This window comes from Fistularia commersonii, chromosome 1, assembly GCF_037954325.1.
Source record: "Fistularia commersonii isolate RoL2024-O1a breed Wild chromosome 1, RoL_Fcom_v1.0, whole genome shotgun sequence".
NCBI classification, from domain to species: Eukaryota; Metazoa; Chordata; class Actinopteri; order Syngnathiformes; family Fistulariidae; genus Fistularia; species Fistularia commersonii.
In genome coordinates, this window is record NC_141284.1 from 26932925 (window position 1) to 26959994 (window position 27070).

Genomic DNA, 27070 nt, shown 5'->3' on the forward strand with positions numbered 1-27070 from the left:
TGAAAAACCAAGGGCCTCTTTATTGAGTTACTTCAAAAGTCAAACAGATGACAGTGTGCGGTGGCGACGGCAAACTTCAGCAGTGAAGAGTGAAAAACACCACATTTATCGAACCCTTCGGGTGGCTTCGGGGGCCGACCGCCGCTTCAAAACAAACAAAAAAAGGTGTTTAAAAAAACAAACAAACAAACTCGTGCTTCGACCGGAACACCGCGGGCATGGGATGGGGATGGGATCACGGAAATGGTAAAATGTTACGTTAACGCGGAAAAAAAAATATATAATAAATCAACACATCGTGCCTGAGAACAATCTCCACCAAACTCACATGCAAAAAAAAACAAAAAAAAAAAACAAAATAAAACAAAAAACGTGGCGGAGCAGAGCTCCTGCTACTGGAGTGCGGTCGCCCTCAGCAACAGCTACAATCTTACAGTAAATGTCTCCATGTGCAAATCCACAATCCTGGTACATTTCTAGATGAAACACAGGCATATTTCCTTTTCAAAGTACCAGTAGAAAACTAAAATAAACCAAACATAGTGATTGAAAAAAAAAAAAAAAAAAAAGGTAGTTCCAACAATTCCTGGGCTTTACATAAAAACGTCAAAAGCATTATTATATATATATAAATACATATATATATATATATATATATATATAAACAAACCAAGAAAATACAACCCAAGATTTGTGAAAAAAGGAATATCAGTTCTTTTCCCTCAAGTTACTCTCCTGCAACTTTAAACTTTGCAAATCATTTCTCTGAGTGTCACATATCAGTAAATTATCCGTTAGACCCCACAAAACAAAACTTTACCCCTCTATAAAGTGTGCTCTAAAGTCCGATCCCTTCGCGTTTCGGTAAAAAAAAAAAACAGCCCATCCGCCGATTCTCGCGAATCGAGTTTAGCGGGCGGGAAAAGAAACCGCCTTTCCGTCCGTCGCTGCGTTAAAATAATACTGAAAGGTGCGGCGGTTTGCTCGCAGACGCCGCCGAAGTCAAACCGCCGGTTTCCCCTCCGGGTTGTAGGAAATCCACCGACGTGTTGTGAAACCCTGAGACACCCACACTTGCACGGTGGACTTGTTGTGCCCGACGCTACGACAACGATACGACAACCTCATGAACTTCAGCGGGTCGGAAGCGAGCGCCGCTAATATCTTCTCAAAGCCTGGCCTGCAGGGTCTTCTCTTAGTGTTCCGTTATTTGTATTTTTTTTGAGGTTCGACGCAAAGAAAACTTGTTGTCTTGAACGCGGTTATTCTGATGGATTAACATTCACTATTTCACTTGCTACATTTACTTTTCAACGGTTGCTGGTTGTTTATTGTCGCTGGTAGAGGAGAAAGCCCGCAAGCGCCAGGAGCGCTTTGGGCTTTCAGGTCGGTAATTCCAAATTAATTAAAAAAAAAAAAAAAAAAAAAATTCTCTGATTTTTACATGTGCTCTTAAAGGCTTAAAAAAAAAAAACCTTCAGATAATTTCTTCCGCGTGTTTTTTTTTTTTTTTTTTTTTTTTTTTATTTTTTGGGTCTATTTTCAAGTAAAATATTGCTCATAGTCTGAGGATTTTGCCGCAGATGTTTTCACAGACTTTCAGGTCATTTAAAATCAAATATATATATATATATTTGCGTGTAAAATTTTGCTCTTTGACTTCATCGTAAGAGGTATTATTATATTTGTCCTTCGATGCCCCCCTCACCGCTCCATTCAAACTCCCTCTGCAACCCGCGAGTCAAACACTGGTGAAATAAAACGCCATGCGGCCAGAAAGAGGTATCATATTATCTGACCTATGTGCCGAGTAGGAAACAAAACAAAAAAACAAAAAAATAAGGTGATAGACCTTTGTGCCAATAGGATTTCAGCAGCACGTGTCTAAATTGATTGCACTATACGTGGTGATGGATGAGCGCTGCTGCTGGTGAGCTGATAAATAGAATTAGCCAATAAAAGTGGCAACAAACCTTGTGCGCCGCCGACAGTTTGGTCAGTCTTGAAACGTGATAAAGCCGTGATATCGGCGACCGTTTGTTTGTTCAGTGCACGTGCGGTCGCCGCCGGTGACGACGACGATCCCGTCGCGGATCCCGAAAAAAAAAAAAGGCAGCTGGGGAATTTCCGATCCGGCGCCGTCACGTTTTTAAGGCTCTGCTCTCTCGTCTTGTGTAGCGGTGGACTTTTTGATTGAAAATTAAAAAAAAAAAAAAAAAAACGTCATCAAAAAAACAGCTGATTACACAAAGCGGGAGAAGACGAAGGTGAAACACTGGTGTTGACGAGTCCATCGGGTCTTCGGCTTGTTTTCTTTGCTGTGATCGCGGCTCGTCAGTCCTCTCGGGACAAATCGCCAATCGAATCGGCCAAACGTTGGCTTTGTCTCATTAAAAAAAATAAAATAAAATAGGAGTTTCCCACCGTGAAGCGAAAGGGTTCATTAATTCCGACCGGGAGTTAAAATTTCCCCCGAGGTTTCGGAGAAAGCCATGTCTGTAAACACTGGAGGACGACGCTCCTCTGACGGTCTCCAAGCACTTATGCGACAGGCTTGAGGACAGAACGTAAACACCTCCCCTCCTTCGTGAGCTCCCGGGTGAAACACATGCAGGGCAGCGGGATGGCGTCCTCCCGGCGGGAGATGGTGTTGAACTTGCACTTCTTGAGGTGGTCCGCCATGCTGGCGATGTTGGCGAACTTCCACTCGTTCACCGTTCCGAAAGCTGTGCTGAACCTCCACACCTGAAAGACAGAAAGCGCGGCGGGGCTATTAATTACTGATTTTCCGGACTATAAGTCGCGTTTTTTTTTTTGTTTATAGTTTGGCCGGGGGTGCGACTTATACTCCGGAGCTTTAATAGAACATTGATCGTCACACACGCATGCCAACCAATCAAAATTCAGCGGGGGCGGGTCATGGCAGAAGTGCGTTGTGAAAAAAGATGCTACCAGCGACTTCTGTACCTCTGAAAGTTGATCATTTCAACTGATCGCGCCAACTTCTAAAAACAACTGAGAAGGGCTGAACAAAAATGGCACCGAAAAGAAAATCATATTCTGCAGGTTGCAAGCTGGAAGAAGTTAAATATGCAGCCGGAAACGAGTAGCAGGGAGAAAGTTTGAAGTTAGTGAGAAACTTGTAAGGGACTGGCGAAAAGAGGAGGTTACTTTTACTAAAATGAAGAAAACTAAAAAAGCTAATCGGGTGCTAAAAGCTAGCTGGCCTCGGCTAGAGGAGCGAGTTCACACTTGGTGCTTGAACAAGGTGCTTCCAGGAGAGGCTTGTCAACACGACAGTTGCGTCTTCACACCCAGGTAGTTGCTAAGGAGATGAATAGAAATGAGTTTGCAGGAGGACCTTCCTGGTGTTACCGCTTCATGCAACGCAATCGCCTCTCTATCAGAGCAAGGACGCCGTCCTGTCGGGATCCAGAAAGGCTGGAATAATTGGAACTGCAAGTGACGATGACTCTGACGTAGCGACGTACCGGTAGAAGAGGAAGCGGCGCATTGTCTGCCTTCTGAGTTGGCGGAGTTGTTCAGAAGTGACACCGAAGAAGAAGATTTCGTTGGATTTAGTGATTAAGAGTGACATTGATTGTTTGGTTGTAGCATGTGCTACATGCTATCGTTATTTGAATGACTCTTACCGTAATATGTTACGTTAGCATAGCCTGGCAGGCACGTTCTCAGTTCGTTGTTTATGCGTCATATAGGCTATACTTGTTCTCCTGTTGTTCTATTTTCATTTTAAATCGCCTTTCAAGATGAATTCTATTCTTGGTGTTGGATTTTATCAAATAAATTTACCCCCCAAAAATGCGACTTATACTCCAGTGGGACTTATAATCTGGAGCGACAAATAGTTCAAAAAATATGGTACTTAAATCGCAATAAGGGGGGGGTTTCCGGACGCGAATCACTGTCAGACATAACTGCATCATCTAATTTTAGACTCACTAGAAGTCCGGATTTGAAAATCTGCCCTGCTCGGATTTGATTCGAAAAGATTCACTGTTCACAACACACCCTTTTCTTTTTGGTCGTAAAATTCGAGCCGTTACCGTAATTTCTGGACTATTGAGCGCACCTCAATAAAAGCAGCACCGGCTAGCTGATCGCTAACTGGGGCTTCCTCCTGCGCACTAAAAAAACGTCAAATTCGTCTTCTTCGGTTGAACGGACTCAGAATTTCCTGGTCATTTCATCGGTCCGATGTGACGAGGATAAAGCTCGTTAGCGTCCCCCACCCAAAAAAGTCCATATATTAGCCGCATCGTTGTTTACGTGAAAAAAGTCGCGGCTTATCGTCCGGAAATTACGGTAATTTATATGCCTAATGTCTATCGACGCTAATGTCTATCTATACTATCGATGCTTCTGCTAAATTTGGTCTTCACGTTGATTTTTTTGCACATAATATCAGCAAGACCTTCTTCTTTCGGCTTTTCCCTTCAGGTGTCGCCACAGCCAGTCAACTTTCTCCATCTAACCCTATTCTCTGGATCCTCCTCTCTCACACCAACTACCTTCATATCTTCTCTCACTACGTCCATAAATCTTCTCTTTGGTCTTCCTCCAGACCTCCTGCCTGGCAGCTCCAATTCCAGCATCCGTCTACCAATATATTCTCTATCCCTCCTCTGTCCATGACCCAACCATCTCAGTCTGGCTTCTCTGACCTTCTCTCCAAAACATCTAACATGTGCCGTTCCTCTGATAGACTCGTTCCTGATCCTCTCCATCCTGGTCACTCCCAAAGAGAACCTCAACATCTTCATCTCTGCAACCTCTAGTTCCGCCTGCTGTCTTTTGGTCATTGGAACAGTTTCCAGTCCAAACATCATCGCTGGTCTCACCACTGTCTTGTACACCTTTCCTTTTATTCTGGCTGAAAGTCTTCTATCACATAGAACTTCTGCCACTTTTAAAGACCATCCTCCGTGAGTTCGATCCTGGCCCGAGGAGTGAACCGCTTCTTTGACAGCGAACGTTCGGGGAAAGAGTCCGGGTTTAAAAAACATTGTGCGCGAAGCGATCCGATCCAAACCTTGTCCGTGATCTGCCAGGAGGGAGAGCCGTCGGCACGCTGCTTCTTCTCCCAGAGCAGGACGACCATGCCGCGCATCTGGAGCAGGCTGGCGCAGACGTCCCTCATGGTGCGGGACACTCTGGACAGCTGACACAGGCTGAAACTGTCCAGGAAGCTGGCGACGTGCTGCAGCACCTCGAACGGGAGGCCGCTGAACTGATCGCACCGCGGGCCGAAGCGCCGGCCGCTCTTCGGGAGGCCGTCGCCCGCTCTTAGCGGAAGGCCGGGCTGAACGCCGAAAGATCGGAGGTGGCGGTCGTGAATGATCCGGAAGCCCTGCACGGACGGGCAGAAGCGCCTCTGGGAGTAGGTGCAGCCGTAATAGGCCAGCGGGCAGCGCTGCTCCATCCAGCCGTTGAGTCCCGCGTGAATGTCCCCGTGGACGTTTTTGAAATGCGAGGAGAACTCGTCCCTCCGGAACAACTGGCCGCACACAAACGTGAACATGGAACGCTGCTTGGTTTGGTACCGGGCGACGCACTCCAGCACCAGGTCCAGTCGGAGTGTGTGGAAGGGGCTCGGGTTGGAGAGCTGAGGGCTGGCGTGGTCGCAGGCCGAGGCCGAGGCGATGTCTCCCACCATGGTGTTGGTGGCCAGGATGGCGGAGGGGAAGGAGAACGTCTGCGTGCCGAAATCGATGTGGTAGCCGTCCACGAACCTGCTGTCGGAGATCCCGCGGCCTCCCGGCGAGTCTCCCAGGCAGAAGAGCAAGGCGGCGGTGATGAGATCGATGCCGTGGAGCCCCATGGGGTCGTCCGCCACCTCCAGGTCGGACGTGTCCACGGCCTTGTCCTCCATCTGAGGTCTGAACCAGTAAGGGTCTGACAGCAGAGTGCGGCGTCCGGACGGATAAGTAAACACCTCCACATTGTGCAGCTTCCCCCCGAAGCACCTGTACCTGAGTTCGGGAGGAAGGTACGGCAGGAAATTGATCACCAGGTCGGACATCACGAAGGGCGATTCTTCCCGAGGCCTCGGAGGATGCGGCTCCGCCGCCGGCACGAAACTCGGAGGAATCTTCGGCCGGTCGGGGCCGGAATCGTCGACCGGCTCCTCGGCGTCTTCCGCCTTCTCGTCGAAGAACACGTCGGCGAATTCGTTTTCGTCCTCCCAGCCGATGCCGTTGTCCCGGTCCGTGGCGGCCGCGCGGTCCGCGCCGCCCACCGCTCCCAGCTCGCAGTCCGAGTCGGAGTCGCTCTCGTGCATGTCGACGTTCTTTCCTCCCTCGGCGACGTAGCCGGGATGACAGTCTCCGTTCCCCCCGCCGTGGATTCCCCCGTTCTTATCCGTCTTTTCCCCGTTCAGGTTGCCGACGATCACGTCGAGATCCTTGGAATTGTTCAGGAGTTCCAAGGCGGCCGTTTCCCAGGCGGCCCTGTACAACTCACTGCAAGGCTCCTCTTCCATTTCCACCGCGCCGTTCCCTAACGCGGCCTCCGTTCCGCCCGAAGCCGCCGCCGCCACCGCCGCCGCCATCTTATCCGCTTCCTTCTCCCCGTTCTTGGACACGGTGGTTGTGACCTTCAGTGACTCCAGCAGCATCCTCTGGTCCTGCAGGGCCAAGGCCATGTCCAGCTGCTCCACCTCGTCAAAGTCTTTGCTCAGGTTCTCGTAGGACTTGCGATCGGCGTAGCTGACGGGCCAGCGGTTCCACTCCATGGTGCAACACACGATGCTCGCCGGGCAGGTCTCCAGGTGCTGCGCCATTTTGACCCTGGGAATTGTGAACGGGCAGCCGAAGCCGCTGTTCAGACACGGCAGCCGCTCATACGGACACAGCAGGCGATGCTCCTGTAGTTTGCACGAGTGAAAAACCGCCCCGCACACCAGGGGGCAGCCGATGAGGTCGCAGGAAACACCCACCTCCGTTCTGACCATGCACCTCCTGTTGATGCATTTAAGGCAGTGGGGATGCAGAGACTCCATATTCGCCCGATCGCTCCGTTCCCCGCTGGTCGTGGCAGAAAAACGGCGTGAGGCGTTCGACCCTGAAACACAGAAAAAACACGTCTTGAGCTACGACACTCATTCTTCAGTTAAAATAACGCGGCTATCGATGAATTATTCTGTGCGAAAATATCAATGTCACAAAGAGTACGGCTATCACATGGCTGATTTTTTTTTTTATTTCGATCATTTCGAGACACAACTTTACTTTTTGTTTTTCATTGCTGATCTCAACCGTGGTGAGCGATAACTTTATAGTCATTCTGTTTTATTGCTCATCTCTAATTCCTTTTGTATTCATTTCATTGTTTGGAACGTGATGTTGAAAACACCAATGAAAAAAACTGCTAGTAAGTCATTCAAAAAACTGCAAGGAACAACTGGTAAAACACCACGATAATAGCCAACTATATCATGAACCGATCTTATGAATTGCCTGGAAATTTCTTGAAAATATTTAACATATTTGTATTCAGTAACAGGATGAATACCAAATATGAGAACAAAACATCTTATTGATAATGTTTCCTGATTAAATGATAAATTTAAAGTTAGTTTAGTGACTCTGCTGGCGTCACACTCTGTACTGAAATATTTATTTGAGCTTCACCCTTTTTCTGTTCCTGAGCTAACATATGATGACAACATATGATGTTCATTATGAAAATTGCAATACTATTGTCTTTTCCACTATTACGACATATACTTTGGAGGCAGTCCTTCTTGTTTTTCAAACAGACTTGCAAAAATTGAAAACGATTCACCGGTGGGCTGGCTTGTCCTTTTTAAATACCACTATTTCTGTCTGCGCGTCAGTTGAAGCACATAATCAAGAGATATTTTTCATGTTGTTTGGCATTCAAATCAAGCTAGCGTGGTTCTGTTTAGCATGTACCTTTTATGCTAATCACTTTCCACAGCAGCCTTTTGGACTGAAATGGACAGAAAAACAGAGCAGAGCCGGTGATAACCGGGGTATTATAAAACAAGATTCTGCTGGTATGGTCTCGCAACGTCTACCTCTGGATTACAATTGTTATAAAAGTGGTTCCCTTTTAGGAGCTGCCTGCTCTGAACACTTGCAGATCGACAAACAGATTGCAACATTCTGGTCATTCACATGTCACCACTCCTTGGAAGATGCGGTGGAACTGGCCCGCGACTCCAATCTTTCTGGATTAGTTTTCTTTCCTGCTTGCTGGAATTTAATTCTAAAGCTTTGTTCCCACTCAAACTTGTTCCTTTGTACGGCGATTTAGGTCCGATTATCAGACCTAAATTAAAGCTCTGCAGCTTGTACCTGCCGATTAAATAACATATTAGAGTGAGCATCATTTCAAAATAGCTTTCGGACATCAGTGTTTGCCAGATATTGAAATCATTCATATTGTCCCCGCGTCATAAAGACACTATGACAAAGTGCCACGATGGCAATTAATCTAATAGTTTAAAAAACATGACCAATTTCTTTCAATAACTAGTTTGTGTTGTGAAAAAAATGAAAGTATTTGATTCCATACAATGACCGGAAAACTTCCTGCATAATTCATCCTTTTTATGACATTGAATTTAGTGTATTTTGGGTTATTGTGACCATTTGAATGCAATAGCTTGAGTTCCGCGAAGCGCTGCTTTTCCGAAATTGCAGAAAATCATCAACATATTACCTTTGCTAAAGAACAATTAGTTTTGTGCAAGGATCGATTGAGTCTAGCTTTGATGACAAAAAAGGAATCAGAAATCCCGTCGCCTGTTATGACATTGCAGTCACACACACACCCTGATTTACCGGGAATTAATGATAACTTCTTGTTTCAATGCAAAATGGATACATTGAAACAGGTATCTCCTGCTATGTCATCTCCAACCAGTACCAGTGCATGTTTACAAACTCTTAAGGCTATTGACAGACATTTAACAAGACTATTTTCACACAATGTAATAGCATTTTCAGGACATGATCTTCACCTGGTAGCTGAAAATAAGTGCCAAGTGAAAAACCTGTTGCAGATGTCCTAAGTTTAGGTGACTCGCAACAAATCCACAAAGAAAAAACACGCGAATCATCATTGTGACACTGTAAATAGATCCGTGAGATAACGAAACCCAAGGTGGGACTTAAATGCCCCACAGCAACAACAACAACAATAACCCTGCAAGTCCGAACAACGACATCTCACAGGAAAGCTATTGTTGCGGGGGTTTGGAAAGAACCGCTAGGTAAATTACGCAAGCATGGATGGCAGGTTAGCAAACCGGGCTGCAATACACAAACAAAAATAACACCGGTCGTTTACCACCTTTTCCAAACAACAAGAAATGTTTGAGCGACTGCACGAACGATTTGATTCCTTATGCAATAAAGGCAGTTTCTTGTGACGAATGCGCTCACGATAAAAGGGGAACAAACAAGGCACAAAACTTTGTTCAACAAAAGAACACCAACAACATGGCCAGTCGGCTATCATGCTAGCACTTTTTTAGCCTTCTCAGTTAGCTGCTAGCCTCTGGAAAGTGCTCACCCGACAAACGGGGCTCCAAGACTGTCCTGTACGTGTTATTCCGGTAACGTCAGCTCCGTTAGCACCGACAGCAGGGGATCTACGGCTGGAGGAGCATCTCACGGCATCCGGTGTTAGCGACACCACCGCTGTTCTGTGCCGGCCGTTGATTTCACGCCACGGCTCCTTTCCTTCGCCGTGACTCTGATCCGGCTGCCTCCCCCCTCCCCTCCCAGGGCGCTGCGGGATTGCGTCATCACGTCATTACGTCTTACGTCATCACGTAAGCCACCAGCCCTTAAAGGTTTGTAAACATAGCAGAGCCCTGAAATAGCCGGAGCGGGGAAAAACCCCGAGGGAGGCCTTCGACTTTCAGTTAAAAAAAGTATTTCGACACCAGACAAGGCTTTTTCTCCCTCTCCCCCTGACATTTGTGTATTTTAACACTTACCCGACAATCTGGATGAAACAATCCAAAACCAGTTAGAAAAAAAAAAATAAAAAATGTAAATCTTGCCAGAAATGACAAAGAATGAGACATAGAAGAGTGACTACAAATCAGTGTTAAATCATATTAAGTTTTAAAACATTCTTTAAAAAATTAAGAGACATTTTTACACCGGACACTTTTCTGCACTTTACATGCAGCGCAGTAATCCTTGCACCAGCACTTTGTGAGTTGCACACCAAGCTGCACTCAAATGTCTTATTACTCTGCCAACACTGTTCATATCTATAATAATGTTACTATCATTGTTTCCTATCCATACATATCCAAACCCACAGCGGACAGTAAAGTTGGAATTTCACTGTACAGGGAAGCATATTTTCTGCACCGTGCAACAACAAATGCTTTGAATCTTGAAATTCTCCACTAACTCTGCACTTGCACTTTTTTCCTTTATTTTTAACGACTGACTTAAAACACTATGCAACTTAACCTTTAGGTCTTTGTCTTGACCTTGTTTTTATTTTTATTTTTGCACCCGTAGATCTTCCAAGCACTGCAATTTCAATCCTCTGTATGCATGCAATATATAGCGATACTGATAATTCAACTCGACTTTGACTGCACTTCGAAGGGTAAGAGGAAATTGTATAACCAGAAATTAATATCAAATCATAAGGAGAAATTACTAAAAATGACCAAGGTATGATCAAAACGTTGCTCAAAAATCACAACGAACAGGTCAGTGACTTAAGCAGTATATGTGTAAAAAAGGATTACCTTTTCAAATGTGATTTAAGCGATACGTGTAAAAAAGGATTACATTTTCAAATTCCTCCTTTAGCATGACTGAATATATCAGATCTTTTTATTTTTCTCATTTCAAGCTAAAACTGTCTTTGACAATATACCTACTTCATCAATGTTCATGTTCTGGAAGATCTGCCGACAAACGAATCCAGATTTTATTCAAAACTGTTCAAATGTTACCTTTCAATGTAAAAAAAAATAAAGAAATCGGAAAATATATAAAATACACCAATCAGGGTGCGACGGCAGATTCTCGTAGGGATATTAATGGTGCTTTGCGTTTAAAGAAGAGTTTTGATGACGTGGCGCCCTGTTCTGCTAATCCATAACCCTAAACTTTGTTTTATAGAGGGTTAAACAATCTTTTGCTTTGTGGATAAAGGCAGTTAGCCATCAAATAGATTTATTCGGGGAAAAAAAAAAAATCACAATATATTTGCGTCATCAAATCGACCAAACACACAGGAAGTACCATAATGGTGCGATAAGCAAATCTGCGTTTTTAAGCGTAAACATAGAAAGCGAGCTGGAGAAATATTTGATGGATATTTTTATTTAAGTTGATTCCTTACAAATGACGGGGACCATTTTTCCTTAAGAAACAATCCTCATATGTCCACATATGTCCATTTGACAGCTCCCCGTCTCACGAGGCCACCTCAGAGATGTGATGAATGTTGGACAGGGTGAGCTGGGCCTCGCGTGCCGGATAGAAACGTCTGGAGCGAATCCACAGCCTCCCAAACACCCCGCTGATCAGCAACAAGACCACCAGCAGCCCCCCGAGGACCAAGGTCTGCACAGGAGGGACTCCGCTTGTTTCTGCATGTAAAACAGCTGTTAGAATTTCTGGAAAAACAGCCACGGTTTCAGCCAGAAGATGCCGTTCTCCTCTTTTACAAGAGTATGAAACTGCTGGCCTACCTGCAAACATCACAAAACCGCTAACTTGTGCATTCACCGCTTTATTAAAAAAAAAAAAATAACGCAGAGTAGCAACGCGTCAGAAATCATCCGACAAAGTGCATCCTGGAGCGACTTTTCCGAAAAAGTAAAGGATTCAACCCATTCGCTTTCTCACCCATTCATTTATCTGTTATCTTTTTTATCCCGTTGGTCTCCTGCCTATCGTTTTTTATTTATTCTATTCTTATTATTGCTAATGTCACTCTGTTTATGTTGTCGTTTAGCTGCGGTTGTCTACTGTCAGTTTATTTGTGGACGTCTTTTGGTTTTTCTAATTGTCTCTCAATTAATATTCATATTTATTTGACATTCGACACTGCTGTGACAAAAGTATTTCCCCCTATAATTCCCCATAAAGTTTATCTTATCTTACCTGTGGATCAAATCGTCTCAATAGGGTTTGTGTTTGTGAAAAACGGATCAAAATGATGACAACGCCACTGTGCTGAGACTTAAAAAATATCAATATATACATGACGGCTTCTTGGATCTGTGAATTTGGTGATAACTGATGATTCAACACAGTTTATTATGAAAAAGTAAATATAACATAAAGTAAATAATATTATCGTCATTAAAATAAATAATAATATGCTTGGAAAGAGTGTTCAGGAGGTGTTTAAGATCCGAGTCAATATAAATGAACTACGAGGTATTTGTATGTTTCGAAAAGCAAGCGCGCAAACAAATGTAAAAGGAAAATGCATATAATTTATTTAGCAAATGGAAATGAATAAATGACACACGCTTTATAGAATCCAAAACTTAGTAAGAAATAATATGAATAAAAAATGTAAAACTGAATTATGAACACAAGTGGGAGTGCGTGTCAACTGCCAAGTGAATGTATAATATTAATATGAATAATAAATACAATTTTAATATTTAAAATGGATCAATGTAAGCCAAAGCTTCAGCCTCCATTTTTTTTGATCAAGGCAAAGTATTTTTTTTTGGTTTTGTTTTTTACGCACAACTATTTTCTCATGTATTTATGTGTATATATTGTTATTAATTAATGTAAAATGTAAAAAACCGCACGATGACAATTGTGCCTCGTCGCGGGCGCACGTAGAGGAGAGCTGCATCCGTCTTTCAATCTCCTCGGGGGTTTGTGACAAAAAAAAAATAAAATAAAATAAAAATTAAAAATATTATTTAGAAAAGTTGGCGAAACATACTCAGATCGGGCTTTTCGCTCTCGCTCAGAACTCGTCTTATCGGCCCGTAAGACACGGTGTGGGACACGGGGACGTCTCTGCGCGTCCTCATGAATACGTCCTCCGTGGAACAATTCTGCGAAAAACAAGAAAAAAAAACAACAAACCAACCCTTGAGCACCTCTGATATCACAAATTGCAAACTTTTCTGGCTCGGAAGGGTCGACAAATAGTTGTCGTGTCTATATTAAGGAGTTAAGCTGCACATTAACTAGCGGGCCGCGGTCCGACTCACAGGCCGGCAAAGCCCCGGCGTGTTGTGGCAGATCTGGACGTTGCAGTGGAGGAAGACGTCGGTGTAGGAGCTGCCGACGAACTTGAACATTTGTATCCTGAACGTGGCCTCCGGGCCCTGGCCGTTCTTCAGCACGCTCAGGGTTCGCTCGTTCGTCAGGACGGGGCAGCTGAGGGAGACGGCGGGGAACAAAATGAGATTTCGGGCGATAATAACAACATATTTCACAGGTTTTCTGACATTACGTGAGGTGCTTTTTCTCCTCTTGCATTGTGAAAACATTTCCCCGCTGTTGCTAACGGAGCCAAATACTGCCTTGTTGTCAAGGACGTGCACAGCTGTTGAAGTGACGCGCTCGTGGCCTCTCAGGCGGGAATCACATGACCCGGCTCTGAGGCTTGTTGTCTGGCCGGCTCTCTAAGCAACAAACTCTCTGATTTCAGATTTCAACAGCTCCACCATAAGAGGACTAAGAGCTCTTACGGTCGTGTGGTGAAACGGCTGGTGTGCACGACAACGGGCCGGGTTCAAAATACACACAAACAAATACATGATATCGAATCCAACCATTTAGCTGTGAGGTTACGAAACAACGGCCATGACGGTGCGGAGAAAACAATTATCTTAGTTGTTTTGATTGGAAGATCAGTAACTACAGTTTTATTGCATTGGCTGTGTTTTTGTTTTTAGCGGTGTTAAATCCAGCTTGGTGTTTTCTTTTTCCACGTGTGAGTGGAACGTGTGTGTGTGTGTGTGTGTGTGCAATATGTGAAGAGAGCGACACCATTGCAATGGTTGATTGATTCAGGCGTTCATTGATTGATTGACTGCTTCCATAAAACGTATTTTTTCAGTCATTTCAGTAGTAATAAACATCCCATTTTCAATCATTTTTGAGTTATTTAAATTAAAATAGTTCTCTATGGCCTCTCGTCAAACATTGTGGTCGGTTTAATCAATGATAATTTTTCTAGCATGAAAATATAACGTTTTCTTTAGAAAACAATTATGACAGTTTTGATTGGAAGATCAGTAACTACAGTTTTATTGCACTGGCTGTGTTTTTGTTTTTAGCGGTGTTAAATCCAACTTGGTGTTTTCTTTTTCCACGCGAGTGAGTGTGTGTGTGTGTGTGTGTGTGTGCAATATGTGAAGAGAGCGACACCATTTCAATGGTTGATTGATTGAGACGTTCATTGATTGATTGGCTGCTTCCACTATGCTCGTTTTGTAATTCCTAAAACTAATTTTTCAGTCATTTTGGCAGTAATAAACATCCAATTTTCAATTATTTTTGAGACATTTAAATCAAAATACTTCTCTACAGCCTCTTGTCAAATGTCGTGGTCGGTTTAATCAATGATCATTTTTCTCGCATGAAAATATTACGTTTTCTTTAGAAAACAATTTTGATTGGAAAATCAGTAACTACAGTTTTATTGCACTGGCTGTGTTTTTTTTTGTTTTTAGCGGTACTTAATCCAGCCTCGTGTCTTCTTTTTCCATGTGTTTGTGTGTGTGTGTGTGTGTGTGTGTGTGTGTGTGTGTGTGCAATATGTTAAGAGAGCGACACCATTTCAATGGTTGATTGATTGAGGCGTTCATTGATTGATTGATTGCTTCCATAATGCTCTTTTTGTAATTCCCATAACTTATTTTTTCAGCCATTTCAGTAGTAATAAACATCCAATTTTCAATCATTTTTGAGATATTTGAATTAAAATACTTCTCTACGGCCTCTCGTCAAACATCGTAGTCGTTTTAATCAATGAACATTTTTCTAGCATGAAAATATTACATTTTGATTGGAAAATCAGTAACTAAAGTTATTGCATTGGCTGTGTTTTTATTTTTAGCGGTATTAAATCCAGCTTGGTGTTTTCTTTTTCCACGTGTGTGTGTGTGTGTGTGTCTGTGTGTGTGTGTGTGTGTGTGTGTGTGCAATATGTGAAGAGAGCGACACCATTTCAATGGTTGATTGATTGAGACGTCCATTGATTGATTGACTGCTTCCATAAAACTTATTTTTTCAGTCATTTCAGTTGTAATAAACATCCAATTTTCAATCATTTTTGAGTCATTAAAATCAAAATACTTCTCTACGGCCTCTTGTCAAATGTCGTGGTCGGTTTAATCCATAATCATTTTTCTAGCATGAAAATATTACTTTTTCTTTAGAAAATAATTATGACAGTTTTGATTGGAAAATCAGTAACTGCAGTTTTATTGCATTGGCTGTGTTTTTGATTTTAGCAGTATTTAATCCAGCCTGGTGTCTTCTTTTTCCGTGTGTGTGTGTGTGTGTGTGTGTGTGTGTGTGTGTGTGTGTGTGTGTGTGCAGCGGGTTGGGTGCTTGGGTTTTGTCAATTTGCATCGATTTGAAGAGAGTAACAACATTTAAATGGTTGATCGATTGAGGCTTTTATCGATCCATTACGCTCTTTTTGTAATTCCTCAAACTAATTTTTTAAACTAAAACGCATCAAATTGTCATTTTTGAGTCATTTAAATGAAAGAAAACTTCATATTTTCATGTTGGAAAAAAATGATCACATTACCGTAAAACAGTGGTAATATGATCATTTTTCCAACATGAAAATATTAAGTTTCCTTTCGAAAACAACGATGACAGTTTCGATTGGAAGATCAGTCACTACAGCTTTATCGCATCGTTTTTTTTTTTTTTTTTTTTTTTTTAGCCGCGTTTTTCCGCGATTGCAGATGTTACGTCATTTAAATGATTTTCCGGAAACACACCTGTCCCTGATGAAGGTGTACTGAATGTTGCTGTAGGGGTCGCTGGTCGGCGTCGCCCAGCATCGCTCCATCCGCAGCATCAGGTGGGCGGGGATCTGAAAGACAGCGCAACTTTACGCAACCAAACACGTTCAAGAACTGCAAATGATGATTGACGGTAAATAAACAGCAGCTGATGTTACAGCTTCGCTTCAAGGACTTTTGTGTCAAAGGGGTGGAGTGTTGGATTTCCGGCGTCTGACCTCATTACTTATTGCCCAACGTCGTCTAGCGACGTGCTCCACCTGATCCCAAAATAGCCGTTAAAAAAGGAAAAAAAAAAATCTGTTTTCAGGAATTTGCCTGAAAATTCGATCAGGCATCACAAGTTCAGATTTATTTTCAATTTACTTTTAAAAGCTGCTGCTTTTGTTTACATCGGTATATTATCCCTGGTTTGTTAAGAAGAATAAGAATATTGTTGATCCATCTCCCTCTCTTTCCCCATCTTCCTTCCTCCTCGTCTTCTTTTTTTTTAATTTAATTTTATTATTATTTCATTATTATTATTATTATTATTTATATTATTATTTATTATTATTTTTCATTATTATTATTGTTTATATATATATATATATGTGTGTGTGTGTGTGTATATATATATATTTTTTTTTTATTATTATTTTTTTTTTTTTATTTATTTTTTTTTATTTATCCCCAAGGAAATTGTTGTGCCAGAGTTACAAGAAAAACATAACAATAATAAATAATAGTAGAAAATTGTATAAACAGTAAAAAAAAAAAGGGGGGAGAATAATAAATACAAATAAACTATTAAGTGTCTTAAGTAACAAGTGAAAACTATAAAATGTCTTAAGGTCTTAAGTATCAAGTGAAAGATAAGGAGTGCACAAGAGTATGAAAAAATATTGTACATGTAGCTGTTATGAAATATTGCAGTTATGAAAATAAATACAGATAAATGATTACAATTTACAGTGAGTGGGTGAGATTTAAAAAAAAAAAATTTTTTATAAGGTTTAAGATTTTAAGATTAGCTTTGTGCGACCTGACCTGACCTGTTTCTTGAGACGCTTGTTAAACTGAGATTTCCTCTGTAAACCAACAATTTATCAGTCTCGGAGGAAACATTTGTTTTTGTTCATGTGTTTTGGTTAGCTAGGATCTTTCAAGTATTAAAAAAAGTAAAACAATAAACCTCCCTGTCCGGTTTTGCATCGATTAAGTCCGATTAATTAGTCACTTAGTTAATCTTAATCGTCAATAATCTCACATTTTACCATCAGAAAAGTCAAGTTTAACGTTATCTTGGGTTCATCATCCGGGAATTGTGCGGCGATTTGCCAGATAAAACGGATTACCATGAAAACTTTGACAAAAACGTCCTCATTCAGGGTCAGCGAAGGCACTGTCATCCATTTGTTCTCGAAGGCTTCGTCTTTGTAGAGCAGCATCGACACCGAGAAGTTCCCGTCCTCCGTGTTCAGCGTGATGGTTCTGGACAAAGATGACGCCGTGATATTAAATAATCCGTAATTTCCAAGCAGGGATATCGATCTTTTCAGGAAGACCCGTGAAATAAAGGAAATAAATTTTCACGCCGATGCTTCGGCGGAGTCTCGTCAGTTCGACATAGATTTCGAAAGGATTTACGATCAACAAACCCGAACAGCAATAATTAAATCGAATCGTCAAAATAGCAAGAGTGGACTTTTTCATAAGGTCCAAATTTCGTTTTTTCCTAAAAAAATGAAGTTTTACTTACCTGACATCCACTCTGATCATGTTTTCTCCGTAAGGCTGTTGGACCATGTAGTTGATGGGATAGCGGCACACAAACGTTATGTTGACATAGTTTCTGGTTATAATTTCAGAATCGTTGTTGTGGATGGTGTTTATGAACATGATGTGTGTGTCGTCCGATGTCTGGGGGAAAGAACAAGAAGATACCGAAACATATTCGAGAAATATTACGATAAGACTATTTTTGTTGTTTTGTTTTTTCCTTGTTGTTCTCTCTGCTGTCTATTTATTTGTGTATGTCTCTATTTATATTCATATTTATTGGCACTATAACTGTTACACTGATGTGACAACCAAATTTCCCCTATTGGGATCAATAAAGTTGATCTTATCTTATATATTGAATAAATGGAATTATATAGAAGTGTTCAGAAAAGTATTTACTTAACAGGACTTGATATACACTGATCCAAAAAATAAAGGGAGCCTTAAAATAACACATCCGAGATGTGAATAAATGAAATATTCTTGTTAAATACTTTGTTTTTTTACATAGTTTGAATGTGCTGACAACAAAATGACTCAAAAATTGTCCATAGAAATCAAATTTATGAACCCATGGAGGTCTGGATTTGGAGTCACACTCAAAATAAAAGTGGAAAAACAAATGTAACGTCATTAAAACAAGTCAAAATGAATCCGTGTTGCTTCATTAATTAACACTTTGATTTCACACAAGTGTGACCAACTTGGAGTTACATTGTGTTGTTAGAGTGTTCCCTTTATTTTTTGGAGCAGTATATATATGCATATATGTGTGTGTATGTGTGTGTGTGTGTGTGTGTGTGTGTGTGTGTGTGTGTGTGTGTATAATATCCTTTCCTTCCTTTTTTTTCCTCTTTACCCGTCTTATCAACTGTAATTTTCACGACAGTGTCCTTTTAGATTTAAATCTATTTTGTCTTTTTTTCCTGTAAAATATTTGTTTTACTCCCGGCTTTTAAAAAAAAACACAAACAAACAAAAACTACTAGCTCTTATAATAAGGAAAAAAAGTTCTGCAGTAGTTCTAATTCCAACCAGACACTTAATAGTTTATTTGTATTTCTTACTCTCCCTTTTTCTCTTATTTTTTCACTGTTTATACAATTTCTCTACTATTATTTATTATCGTTATATATCGTTTTACTTGTGAAGCGTCTTTGAGTGCCATGAAAAGCGCTATACAAAACGTATGTATTATTATTATTATTATTATTATTATTATTATATTTTTCTTGTAACTCTGGCACAACAATTTACTTCGGGATAAATAAAGTTATTCTTATTCTTATTTAATTGAATTTGATTTTTTTTGATTGAATGATTTTTTTTTTTTTTTATTTAATGATCGTATTAATTCATAAAATATTTGAATTTGTCTGGGATCTGGTGTCACAAACATGACGGAGATGGAAGGAGGTCTGAAACCCTTCTGGGTAAAGAACAGAGAAGAAAAATAAAGAAAAAAAAAAAAACAGAGAAAAACTGAAAAGCCAGTCAGGCAGCGGTTGCCATGACGAAAGGATGTGCCAGAACTTGCGGACGAAGCGAGGATCGCCCAAAATGGATTTGGCGGAGGCGATCCACCCGGCGGCAGCTGAGAGGAGCGACGCGGGGCGTCTTTTAAACCCCCCGCGATGTTATTAAGAAGGACAAGGTGGCAAAGCGATTCCGAGCTCTTTTCAAAGCTTCCACACTCCAGTTCGCCGTCAGTCTCTCAACGTCCGTCAGCTCATTGATCCAAATCTAATCCCGGGGCCTCCTAACCATCCCGGGGTGAGTCGCTTTTACACAATGCAGTACTTTAAACGCAACGGGGGGGGGAAATCTGGATCCTGCCGACGGAGGAGAAGGGCGACCTTCATCCCCAGAGTCGTCCAAATCCTACATTTCCGGCAAAACTGCCAACCCCTCATCGCCACAGCAGCCACCCCGCGCATGATATATCTATTATATCAATGCAGAGTGAGTGGCCTGCAATTTGCACAATTTTGTACGGCAATTTATTAATACGTACACATATATTGAACCCCTAACTGCTCCCCTAGCGCGGGGTTAATTGCAAAGAACGAATTTCCCCATGGGGATTAATAAAGGAGAAACTATTATTATTATTATTATTATTATCATCATTATCATTAATATTATTATTATATTATCATTATTATTATTTTCACTATTATTATTATTATTATTATGATCATCATCATATTATTATTATTGTTATTATTACCATATTATTATTATTTTTTACCATATTATCATCATTTTTATCATCATCATCATATTATTATTATCATTCTTATAATTCTTATATCCTTCTGATAATATCAACATACCATTATTGTTATTATTATTATTACCATATTATTACTATTATTATTATTATTATTAATAAAAATATTCTTATTGTCATCATTGTATTATTATTATTATTGTTATTATTACCATATTATTATTATTATTATTACCATATTATTATTATTATCAATATAATCACCATCGTAATATTATTATTATTGTTGTTATTATTATTTTTATTACCATATTATTATTATTATTATTATTACCACCATCATCATCATATTATTATTATTATCATTATTATTATATTAGTATTATCACTATTATTATTATTATTATTATTATTATTTTTTTTTTTTTTAATTATTTTTTACATTTTTCTCTTTATGTTCACAATTGCCCAATTGCCCTTCTGGGAGAAATTACGTTTTTCTGATTCTGGTTGGAAGCTTCGTGTCCAAGCGGGCTCGGCAGTGAGACGGATGGATCATAGTTTGCTTCTCTGGTGAAAGTTCACCGAAAAGCACGTCACTTAATCCCCTTTCTCGCTCTGTAAATGTAACCCACTTCCTTCAACAATCTTCTTCTGGTCGCTGACGTGCTGAGAAGTGTTTAAAAAAAAAAAAAAAAAAAAAAGCCGGCGGATAAAAACGCTGCTTCGGTATTCTGTTCAGACCCGACTGGATCCTGTGAATTACCGCGAGCCCTCGACTTTTACTACCTCTTAACAAACAGCGCCGCGACCCAACAATGGGAACGTGTGTCTGCAGCAAAACAGCTCCTCATGAGGCCGAATTTAGGTGACATGAAATCTCGGCAAAGAAAAAAAAGACTTTAACACTTATAACTTAATGTGTATTTTTTTTTAACACAACATTCCTGCAAACTGCTTTTCTTTCTGAAAGCAAAACCCCCGAGCAACGGATGAATTCCTTCTTATCTTCTCCGATCTTCTCCAGCTCATCAGGTGGAGCTCCATCAGGTGGAGTTCAGCTATTTAGCATTTTAAACAAAGTTTTCCTTTCCTTTAAATATAGGCTGCTCAAAATAATAAAGGGAACACTAAAATAACACTTCCTTGATCTGAATGAATTAAATATTCTTACTAAAAAAAGTCGCTATTTATATTGTCATTTCCTTTCTGGTTGTGTATTTTTCACCCTTACCGTTCCATTATATTCATATCTCAATTTATATTAATTATTATATTATATTATTAAGAAAAAATATATTATACTATACTTGTTTTTTTTTTTTTCTTTTTTTTTTTTTTTCTGACATTATAACTGTAACACTGCTCCGACAAGGGAATTTCCCCTACGGGGATCAATAAGGTTTATCTTAAATAACAAGATAAGAAATGGCAGAAATTGTAACAGGCTGGGAGTCGCAAGTCGGTTGACCTTGAAACCAAGAAAAGCCATTTAGGTTTAAAAGTTTTTTTTTTTTTGTTTTGAAGGTGGTTCAGCAGCCGGGGACATTCTTCTCTTCTGGCAACACCAGCTGTCTAATCCAGCGGCAGGTTTACTCTCCGGGTTGAACCCTATAAAAGTGCTGAGTTGGAGCGCCGGGAGATTTCCTCCCCTGTACAAAGTTGTGGTAACCTCTTTACTCCAGAAAAAAAAAAAAAATCTTTTAATACTTCAAAAATTCGAGGGCACTGTAGAGCCGCATTTTGTAATAACGGTGCATTTTGTAATAAACGTCCAAAATGTAATAACTTTTTCATTTCATTTTGTAATAAAGCCGCATTTTGTAATAAACTGCCGCATTTTGTATTAAACTGCCCCAACGCATTTTGTAATAAATGTTGCCGCATTATGTAATAAGTTATAACATTTTGAGAAGATTATTACAAAATGCACTTGCAACTTTTTTATTCTCTAGGAAATGTAATAACATGGAATTTATAGAATATTCTCTATTAATGCAACCTTTGAATAGTGTACTGATAGTAATTGCTAAGCACTGCTACTGGGCTAATACAGTGATGCTAAGAATAGGCCTAGCTTTTACAAATACTTTAAAGTAAAATAAAATACAATTAACAAACTTATGCTTTAGAATTGTTATTACATAATGCACCATGTTATTACATTTCCTAGAAAATAAAAAAGTTGCAAGTGCATTTTGTAATAATCTTCTCAATATGTAATAACTTATTACATAATGCGGCAAAATTTATTACAAAATGCGGCTTTATTACAAAATGAAATGAAAAAGTTATTACATTTTGGACGTTTATTACAAAATGCGGCTCAACAGCACTTTTGCGCTTCATCTGGGATTTCGTTTCAATTCCGACGAATCGCGATTTAAGGGCTTCTTATCGAACGAACCAGACAAATAATCATCATTTCCATGTAAATCCACATCATCTGGGATTACAAGGGGACCCAAACAACCCCTCTCTTTTCTTTTTTTTTTCCTTTTTAAGTAAAGCGAACAACGCCGGCCTTCATCCCTGACACGCCGGTCCCGCCCCCGGTCCTCTTCGGCCCCCCCGAACCCCCACTTCTGTCTGGGCCGGCGGTGCGAACCCCCTCCCTGCCAGACTTATTATTCAACGCACTGACGTCACCGTTGGGTGACAAAAAAAAAAAAAGGGAGGGGGAGAATTATTCCAGATATTTATTATAGTGTTTTTGCACGCCGCGACCGTGCGTGTCGTAAAAATTTGAAAATTTACTCTGACGGGGATTTTTTTTGTTGGGTGTTGTTTGTCTTCCAATTGGCTAAACATGATGTCGTTCTTTTGTGCGGCGTCGTCCTGGAGGTCTCAGATCACACGCCGACACTAATTTAAAAGTTTAAAAGTCCCTCCGTCCAACTTTTACAAGAAATTTTTCGCCCCAGATTTCATTTTTTTTTAAATTTTTTTTTTTTTGAAAAAAGATGTTGTTTTCCCAAACATGGTTTACTTTTTGTTTCTTGAGAAAAGTGATTTCAAATTCTGTGCCGTTGAAGAAAATCTTTATTTGATTGTTTGTTGCTTATTTTGGCTGGTTTGTCTATTTGTTGATAAAGAATGCATTATTATCATTAATAAAATTAAAATTACTATCATCTAAAGTACTTTTGAGATATTTGGACAGCGTTTTAAACATTTCTATTGTTTCCAGAAACAGATTTGTTTGCAGCTTTTTTTTTTTTCTTTCCTGTTTTTTCAACTTTAAGCGGGATTTATTTTTTTGCGTTTCGCATTAATATGTGATAAACGCGGAGTCATACCGTCACCGTCCCGCAGTCGGAGAGATTGGTGTTGATGCTGAAAACGTAGCTGTCGTCCACCTCCACGCCGCGGCAGTCGGGATCATTTAAATGCAAATCCCAAACCTAAATAGAGGAAAAAAAAAACAACATAATAATTCAAGATGTGAAAACTTGGAAAGAGAAGACGTGATTGTGAAAGGCGTTGCGGCTCACTTACATAAACCGGTGGGACTTTACTGAGGAAAAAGGCGCTTGGAAGAACAACCTCCATGTGGTCGTTGGTGCAAATGACCGTCTCATTGAGCTCTGGGAAGTTACAGAAGGGTAAAGTTACACATTAACGCGTTTAAGTGATTTTTTTCTATTTTCGCTCTGCTAAATGGTTATCAAGATATTTAACAATAGGTTTGCTAGTGTTATCTTAGCATCTGTTGGGGAATGGAGGGAAATTTAACTCCGGTTTTTGGAGTTATATTTCTTTTTTATAGTTTCTGAAATGCAATCTGTATCTGATTTCACAAATATTGCACTGTTTGAATGCAACATGTGTCTTGAGTCGTAGGTTCACCTCCGACATACCTTTATTTCTTTCTTTTGATGATGACTGTTCTTTTTATTTTGATTATATGCTATTTATCCTTAATTTTTATGTACCTTTATTTTTATTTTGATCTTTACTATTCTTTTTCATTTTTATTATTCACAATTTAATTATTTATTTTTACATACCTTTAACTTCATCTTTATTAATTTCTTTCGATCTTTACTGTTTTTTTTATTTTATTTTTATTATTCTCTTTTTACATACCCTTAACTTCATTTTCAGTTCTTTCTTTCGATCTTTACTGTTCTTTTTATTTCATTTTTATTATTCCCTTTTTTTATTGCTACATACCTTTACCTTCATTTTTATTTCTTTCTTTCGATCTTTACTGTTCTTTTTATCTTACTATTCACTATTTCATTCTTAAGCTTTATTTAATTTCTTTCTCTTGATCTTTACTGTTCCTTTTATCCTATTTTTATTATTCGCTATTATATTTTTTATTTTCACATATCTTTGACTTCATTTTTATTTCTTTCTATTAATTGGTACAGTTAATTTTCATTTTTATTATTCACTATTTTATTCTTTATTTTTTCTTACCTTTAACATTGTTTATTTCTTTCTTTCCACCTTTACTATACTTTTTATTTTCATTATTTGCTATTTTATTCTTTATTTCAACTTTATTTTATTTATTTCTTTTGACCTTTACTGTTCCTTTAATTTTTATTATTCACCATTTTCTTCTACATACCTTTAACTTTATTTTTATTTTCATTTATTTATTTCGATCTCTACTAATCTTTTCATTTTATTTTATTTTCATTATTCTCTATTTTATCCTTTATTTCAACTATTTTATTTCTTTCTTTCGATCTGTACTGTTCTTTTTATTTTATTATTCACTTTTTTATTCTTTATTTTTACAAAGAGTTTGATTCTTATCCCCCCGACTGGGTAGCAGGAGCTGCTTTCACCGGGGGATCGATAAAGTATTCTGATAATTGTCTAATTGAAAAAGTCGCCACACCGCCTTTACCAGTACAAGTCATGATATATATCTAATAAATAATAAAAACCATATATTTTGTAAACTGTACACAACGCTTAAAATAATTCGCGCAATGTGTCTATCACCTTTTTAAGGGGGCAGATTGTGATTCTCGTTTTTTTCCTTACACTCAAACCAATTCCACACGGTACCGCTAACTACGCATCATTCATTCATTATTTATCATACTATTGTGCACTCCTTACCTCACTTGTTACTAAGACACTTATAGTTTTATCACTTGTTTGCTAAGACACTTTATAGTTTCACTGAGACACTTTATAGCTTTTAGTTTATTGTATTTCTAATTCTGCCTTTTTTCTTTTTATTATTTATTACTGTTATATTTTCTGTAACTCTGGCACAACAATTTCCTTCGGGATTAATAAAGTTGTTCTTATCTTATCTTATCTTAAACAGTATAAACAGTAAAAAAAATGAATAAAAAAAAAGCGGAAATAAGAAATTAGATGAACTACAAAGTGTCTTACGTACCAAGTGAAAGATAATGAGTGCACAAGAGTATGAAAAATATTGTACATGTGGCAGTTATGAAGTGAAATAGTTCAAAGTTATGAACATATATACAGATAAATTATTACAATTTACAGTAAGTGGGTGGGATTTTTTTTTTTTTTTTAACGTTTAAGATGTTTAAGTTGTTGTTTAAGTTGTTCTTATCTTATTCTTTCAGAGATCCAAAGCTACAAACTGTTTTCGCCGTCGAACGTTTCTCGCCATATCGACGCGGGTGTGAATACGACAAGCGTGTTAAGTTAGCATCACCCCAAAACGTTGCGCGGCGTTGCGCGAGCTCACCCTCCTCCCCTTGCGGCGGCGACACGGTCGACATCCCCGTCCTCGCGGTGACCAACAGCCAGGCAAAGACCAATCTGACAGGTGCCATCTTCCTCCGGATTCCCCTTCAACGCCGCTTCCTCTCCGGTATCTTCTAGGACGTCTCCCTGCGCCTCTTGAGAATCTTTCTCCCGAACTGGCGGGCGGGTTGGCGACTATTCACCGCAGCTCGCTGTCACCGCAAGACGTAGTGCCCCCCTCTTTTAGTCCTACCCTTGAAACAGGGCTCTAATGAACTGGGAGCCTCCCTCTGGCCTTAAAACACCAGCTTGAATGATGTCCCCGCCAACAATGAGATTCCGCACATGAATAGGGGGACCTGGGGGGAGTCCAAGGTAACACGTATGTCACTGCCTACCGCAGCCACGTCCTCTTGGTAAACATCTTACAAGTGTCCTCTTACTACGGGGGAGCAACGGGACGTCTGGTAACCATGCAAGGAGGAACAAGAGCGCCGAGCCGGTCGTTCTTTGTTGCCGGCGGCCTTTGTGCGAACATCTTTACTCGTGAAATCTTTACTAGCGCGGGAATCTCGGTCGGTCGGGCGAGAGGAAACTTATTACGGGTCAAGGGCAATTCAGGCAACGAGTGTTTGTGGTAGAATAGATAAAAAAAAAAAAAAAAAACACATTCGCGGAAGACGAGGAAAAGCGGGTTTTTTTTTATCCAATTTTAAAAATGCACTGAAAGACAGAAAGTAGCTTTTTAGAAAAGGACGGGATCTCTTCACCGCTGAGTGTTGCAAACTTTCCAAACGTTTACGACTTTAACTTTACAAGATGAGTTTCCAAGACACAGAATCGGATGTTTTTTTTTTTTTTTTTTTGTCGTGGAGAAAAAGACAATGATTGTCTGCTATTGTCTAAGCAGACAAACAGCTGAAAGAAAAAAAAAACAAAACAAAAAAAAAAAAAAACGAGTGCTGCTTCCTGCTCGCTTCCAGTTTCACAGTAAAAAAAAGGTAAATAAGGCCGAGCCCCGGCTCCCCGTGCACAGTTATTGCCCTAAATCGGTGAAAAAAGCACAAATCTCCCCATCGTAGCTTTAATGAAGCGTTTTCATCGTCTCCCGGTACAGTAAAGTGTATAAACGCACAATCCTATCAGTTCAACACAACATTATTGTACTGTACAGTCATGTGTTAGCATCAAGCAAACCCAGACAGCTGAATTATTATTGACGTTACAAAGTCTTCATCGACACCCGTGACAGCGAGGGATAAACCCGAAGAGATTTAAAATTTCCACTGATTTACAATTAAGAAACACGCCATTTTGTATCCCGTTCTCGGGGATAAAATGTCCTTTAGCGGAAACGCGCGTGTCAACTTCCA

At 39.8% G+C, this 27070-nt stretch overlaps 2 protein-coding genes across 3 annotated transcripts; both read right to left on the reverse strand.

Annotated features, from left to right (window-relative positions):
- Nucleotides 1-9782, reverse strand: fbxo30a (F-box protein 30a). The gene is made up of 3 exons (XM_086157512.1): nucleotides 9565-9782; nucleotides 5054-7083; nucleotides 1-2745 (listed from the first exon to the last, which is right to left on the reverse strand). The coding sequence occupies exons 2-3, from the start codon at nucleotides 7019-7021 to the stop codon at nucleotides 2542-2544; spliced, it is 2172 nt and encodes a 723-aa protein (XP_086013638.1). The 5' UTR covers nucleotides 7022-7083; nucleotides 9565-9782; the 3' UTR covers nucleotides 1-2541.
- Nucleotides 9783-10882: 1100 nt separating this feature from the next.
- Nucleotides 10883-27037, reverse strand: LOC147238012 (pancreatic secretory granule membrane major glycoprotein GP2). Of its 2 annotated transcripts, none has more exons than XM_086157555.1 (9): nucleotides 25699-27037; nucleotides 23499-23587; nucleotides 23300-23404; nucleotides 17745-17779; nucleotides 17341-17476; nucleotides 15980-16074; nucleotides 13223-13391; nucleotides 12949-13063; nucleotides 10883-11623 (listed from the first exon to the last, which is right to left on the reverse strand). In XM_086157555.1, the coding sequence occupies exons 1-9, from the start codon at nucleotides 25784-25786 to the stop codon at nucleotides 11448-11450; spliced, it is 1008 nt and encodes a 335-aa protein (XP_086013681.1). In that variant the 5' UTR covers nucleotides 25787-27037; the 3' UTR covers nucleotides 10883-11447. The 2 variants fall into 2 exon arrangements, with proteins under 2 accessions (XP_086013681.1, XP_086013673.1); XM_086157547.1 differs by having other exon boundaries at nucleotides 17745-17905.
- Between the last annotated feature and the right edge of the window lie 33 nt (nucleotides 27038-27070).

Bases quoted from the DNA above. Each gene is read 5' to 3' on its own strand.
- fbxo30a (XM_086157512.1), bottom strand. From the start codon at position 7,021: ATGGAGTCTCTGCATCCCCACTGCCTTAAATGCATCAACAGGAGGTGC. The intron at 2,746-5,053 runs GTTTGGATCGGA...TCTGTCTTTCAG, and splicing joins CCTGGCAGATCACGGACAAG to GTGTGGAGGTTCAGCACAGC.
- LOC147238012 (XM_086157547.1), bottom strand. From the start codon at position 25,786: ATGGCACCTGTCAGATTGGTCTTTGCCTGGCTGTTGGTCACCGCGAGG. The intron at 23,588-25,698 runs GTGAGCTCGCGC...GTAACTTCCCAG, and splicing joins GCCGCCGCAAGGGGAGGAGG to AGCTCAATGAGACGGTCATT. The intron at 13,392-15,979 runs GTGTGTTTCCGG...CGTCTCCCTCAG, and splicing joins TACACCTTCATCAGGGACAG to CTGCCCCGTCCTGACGAACG.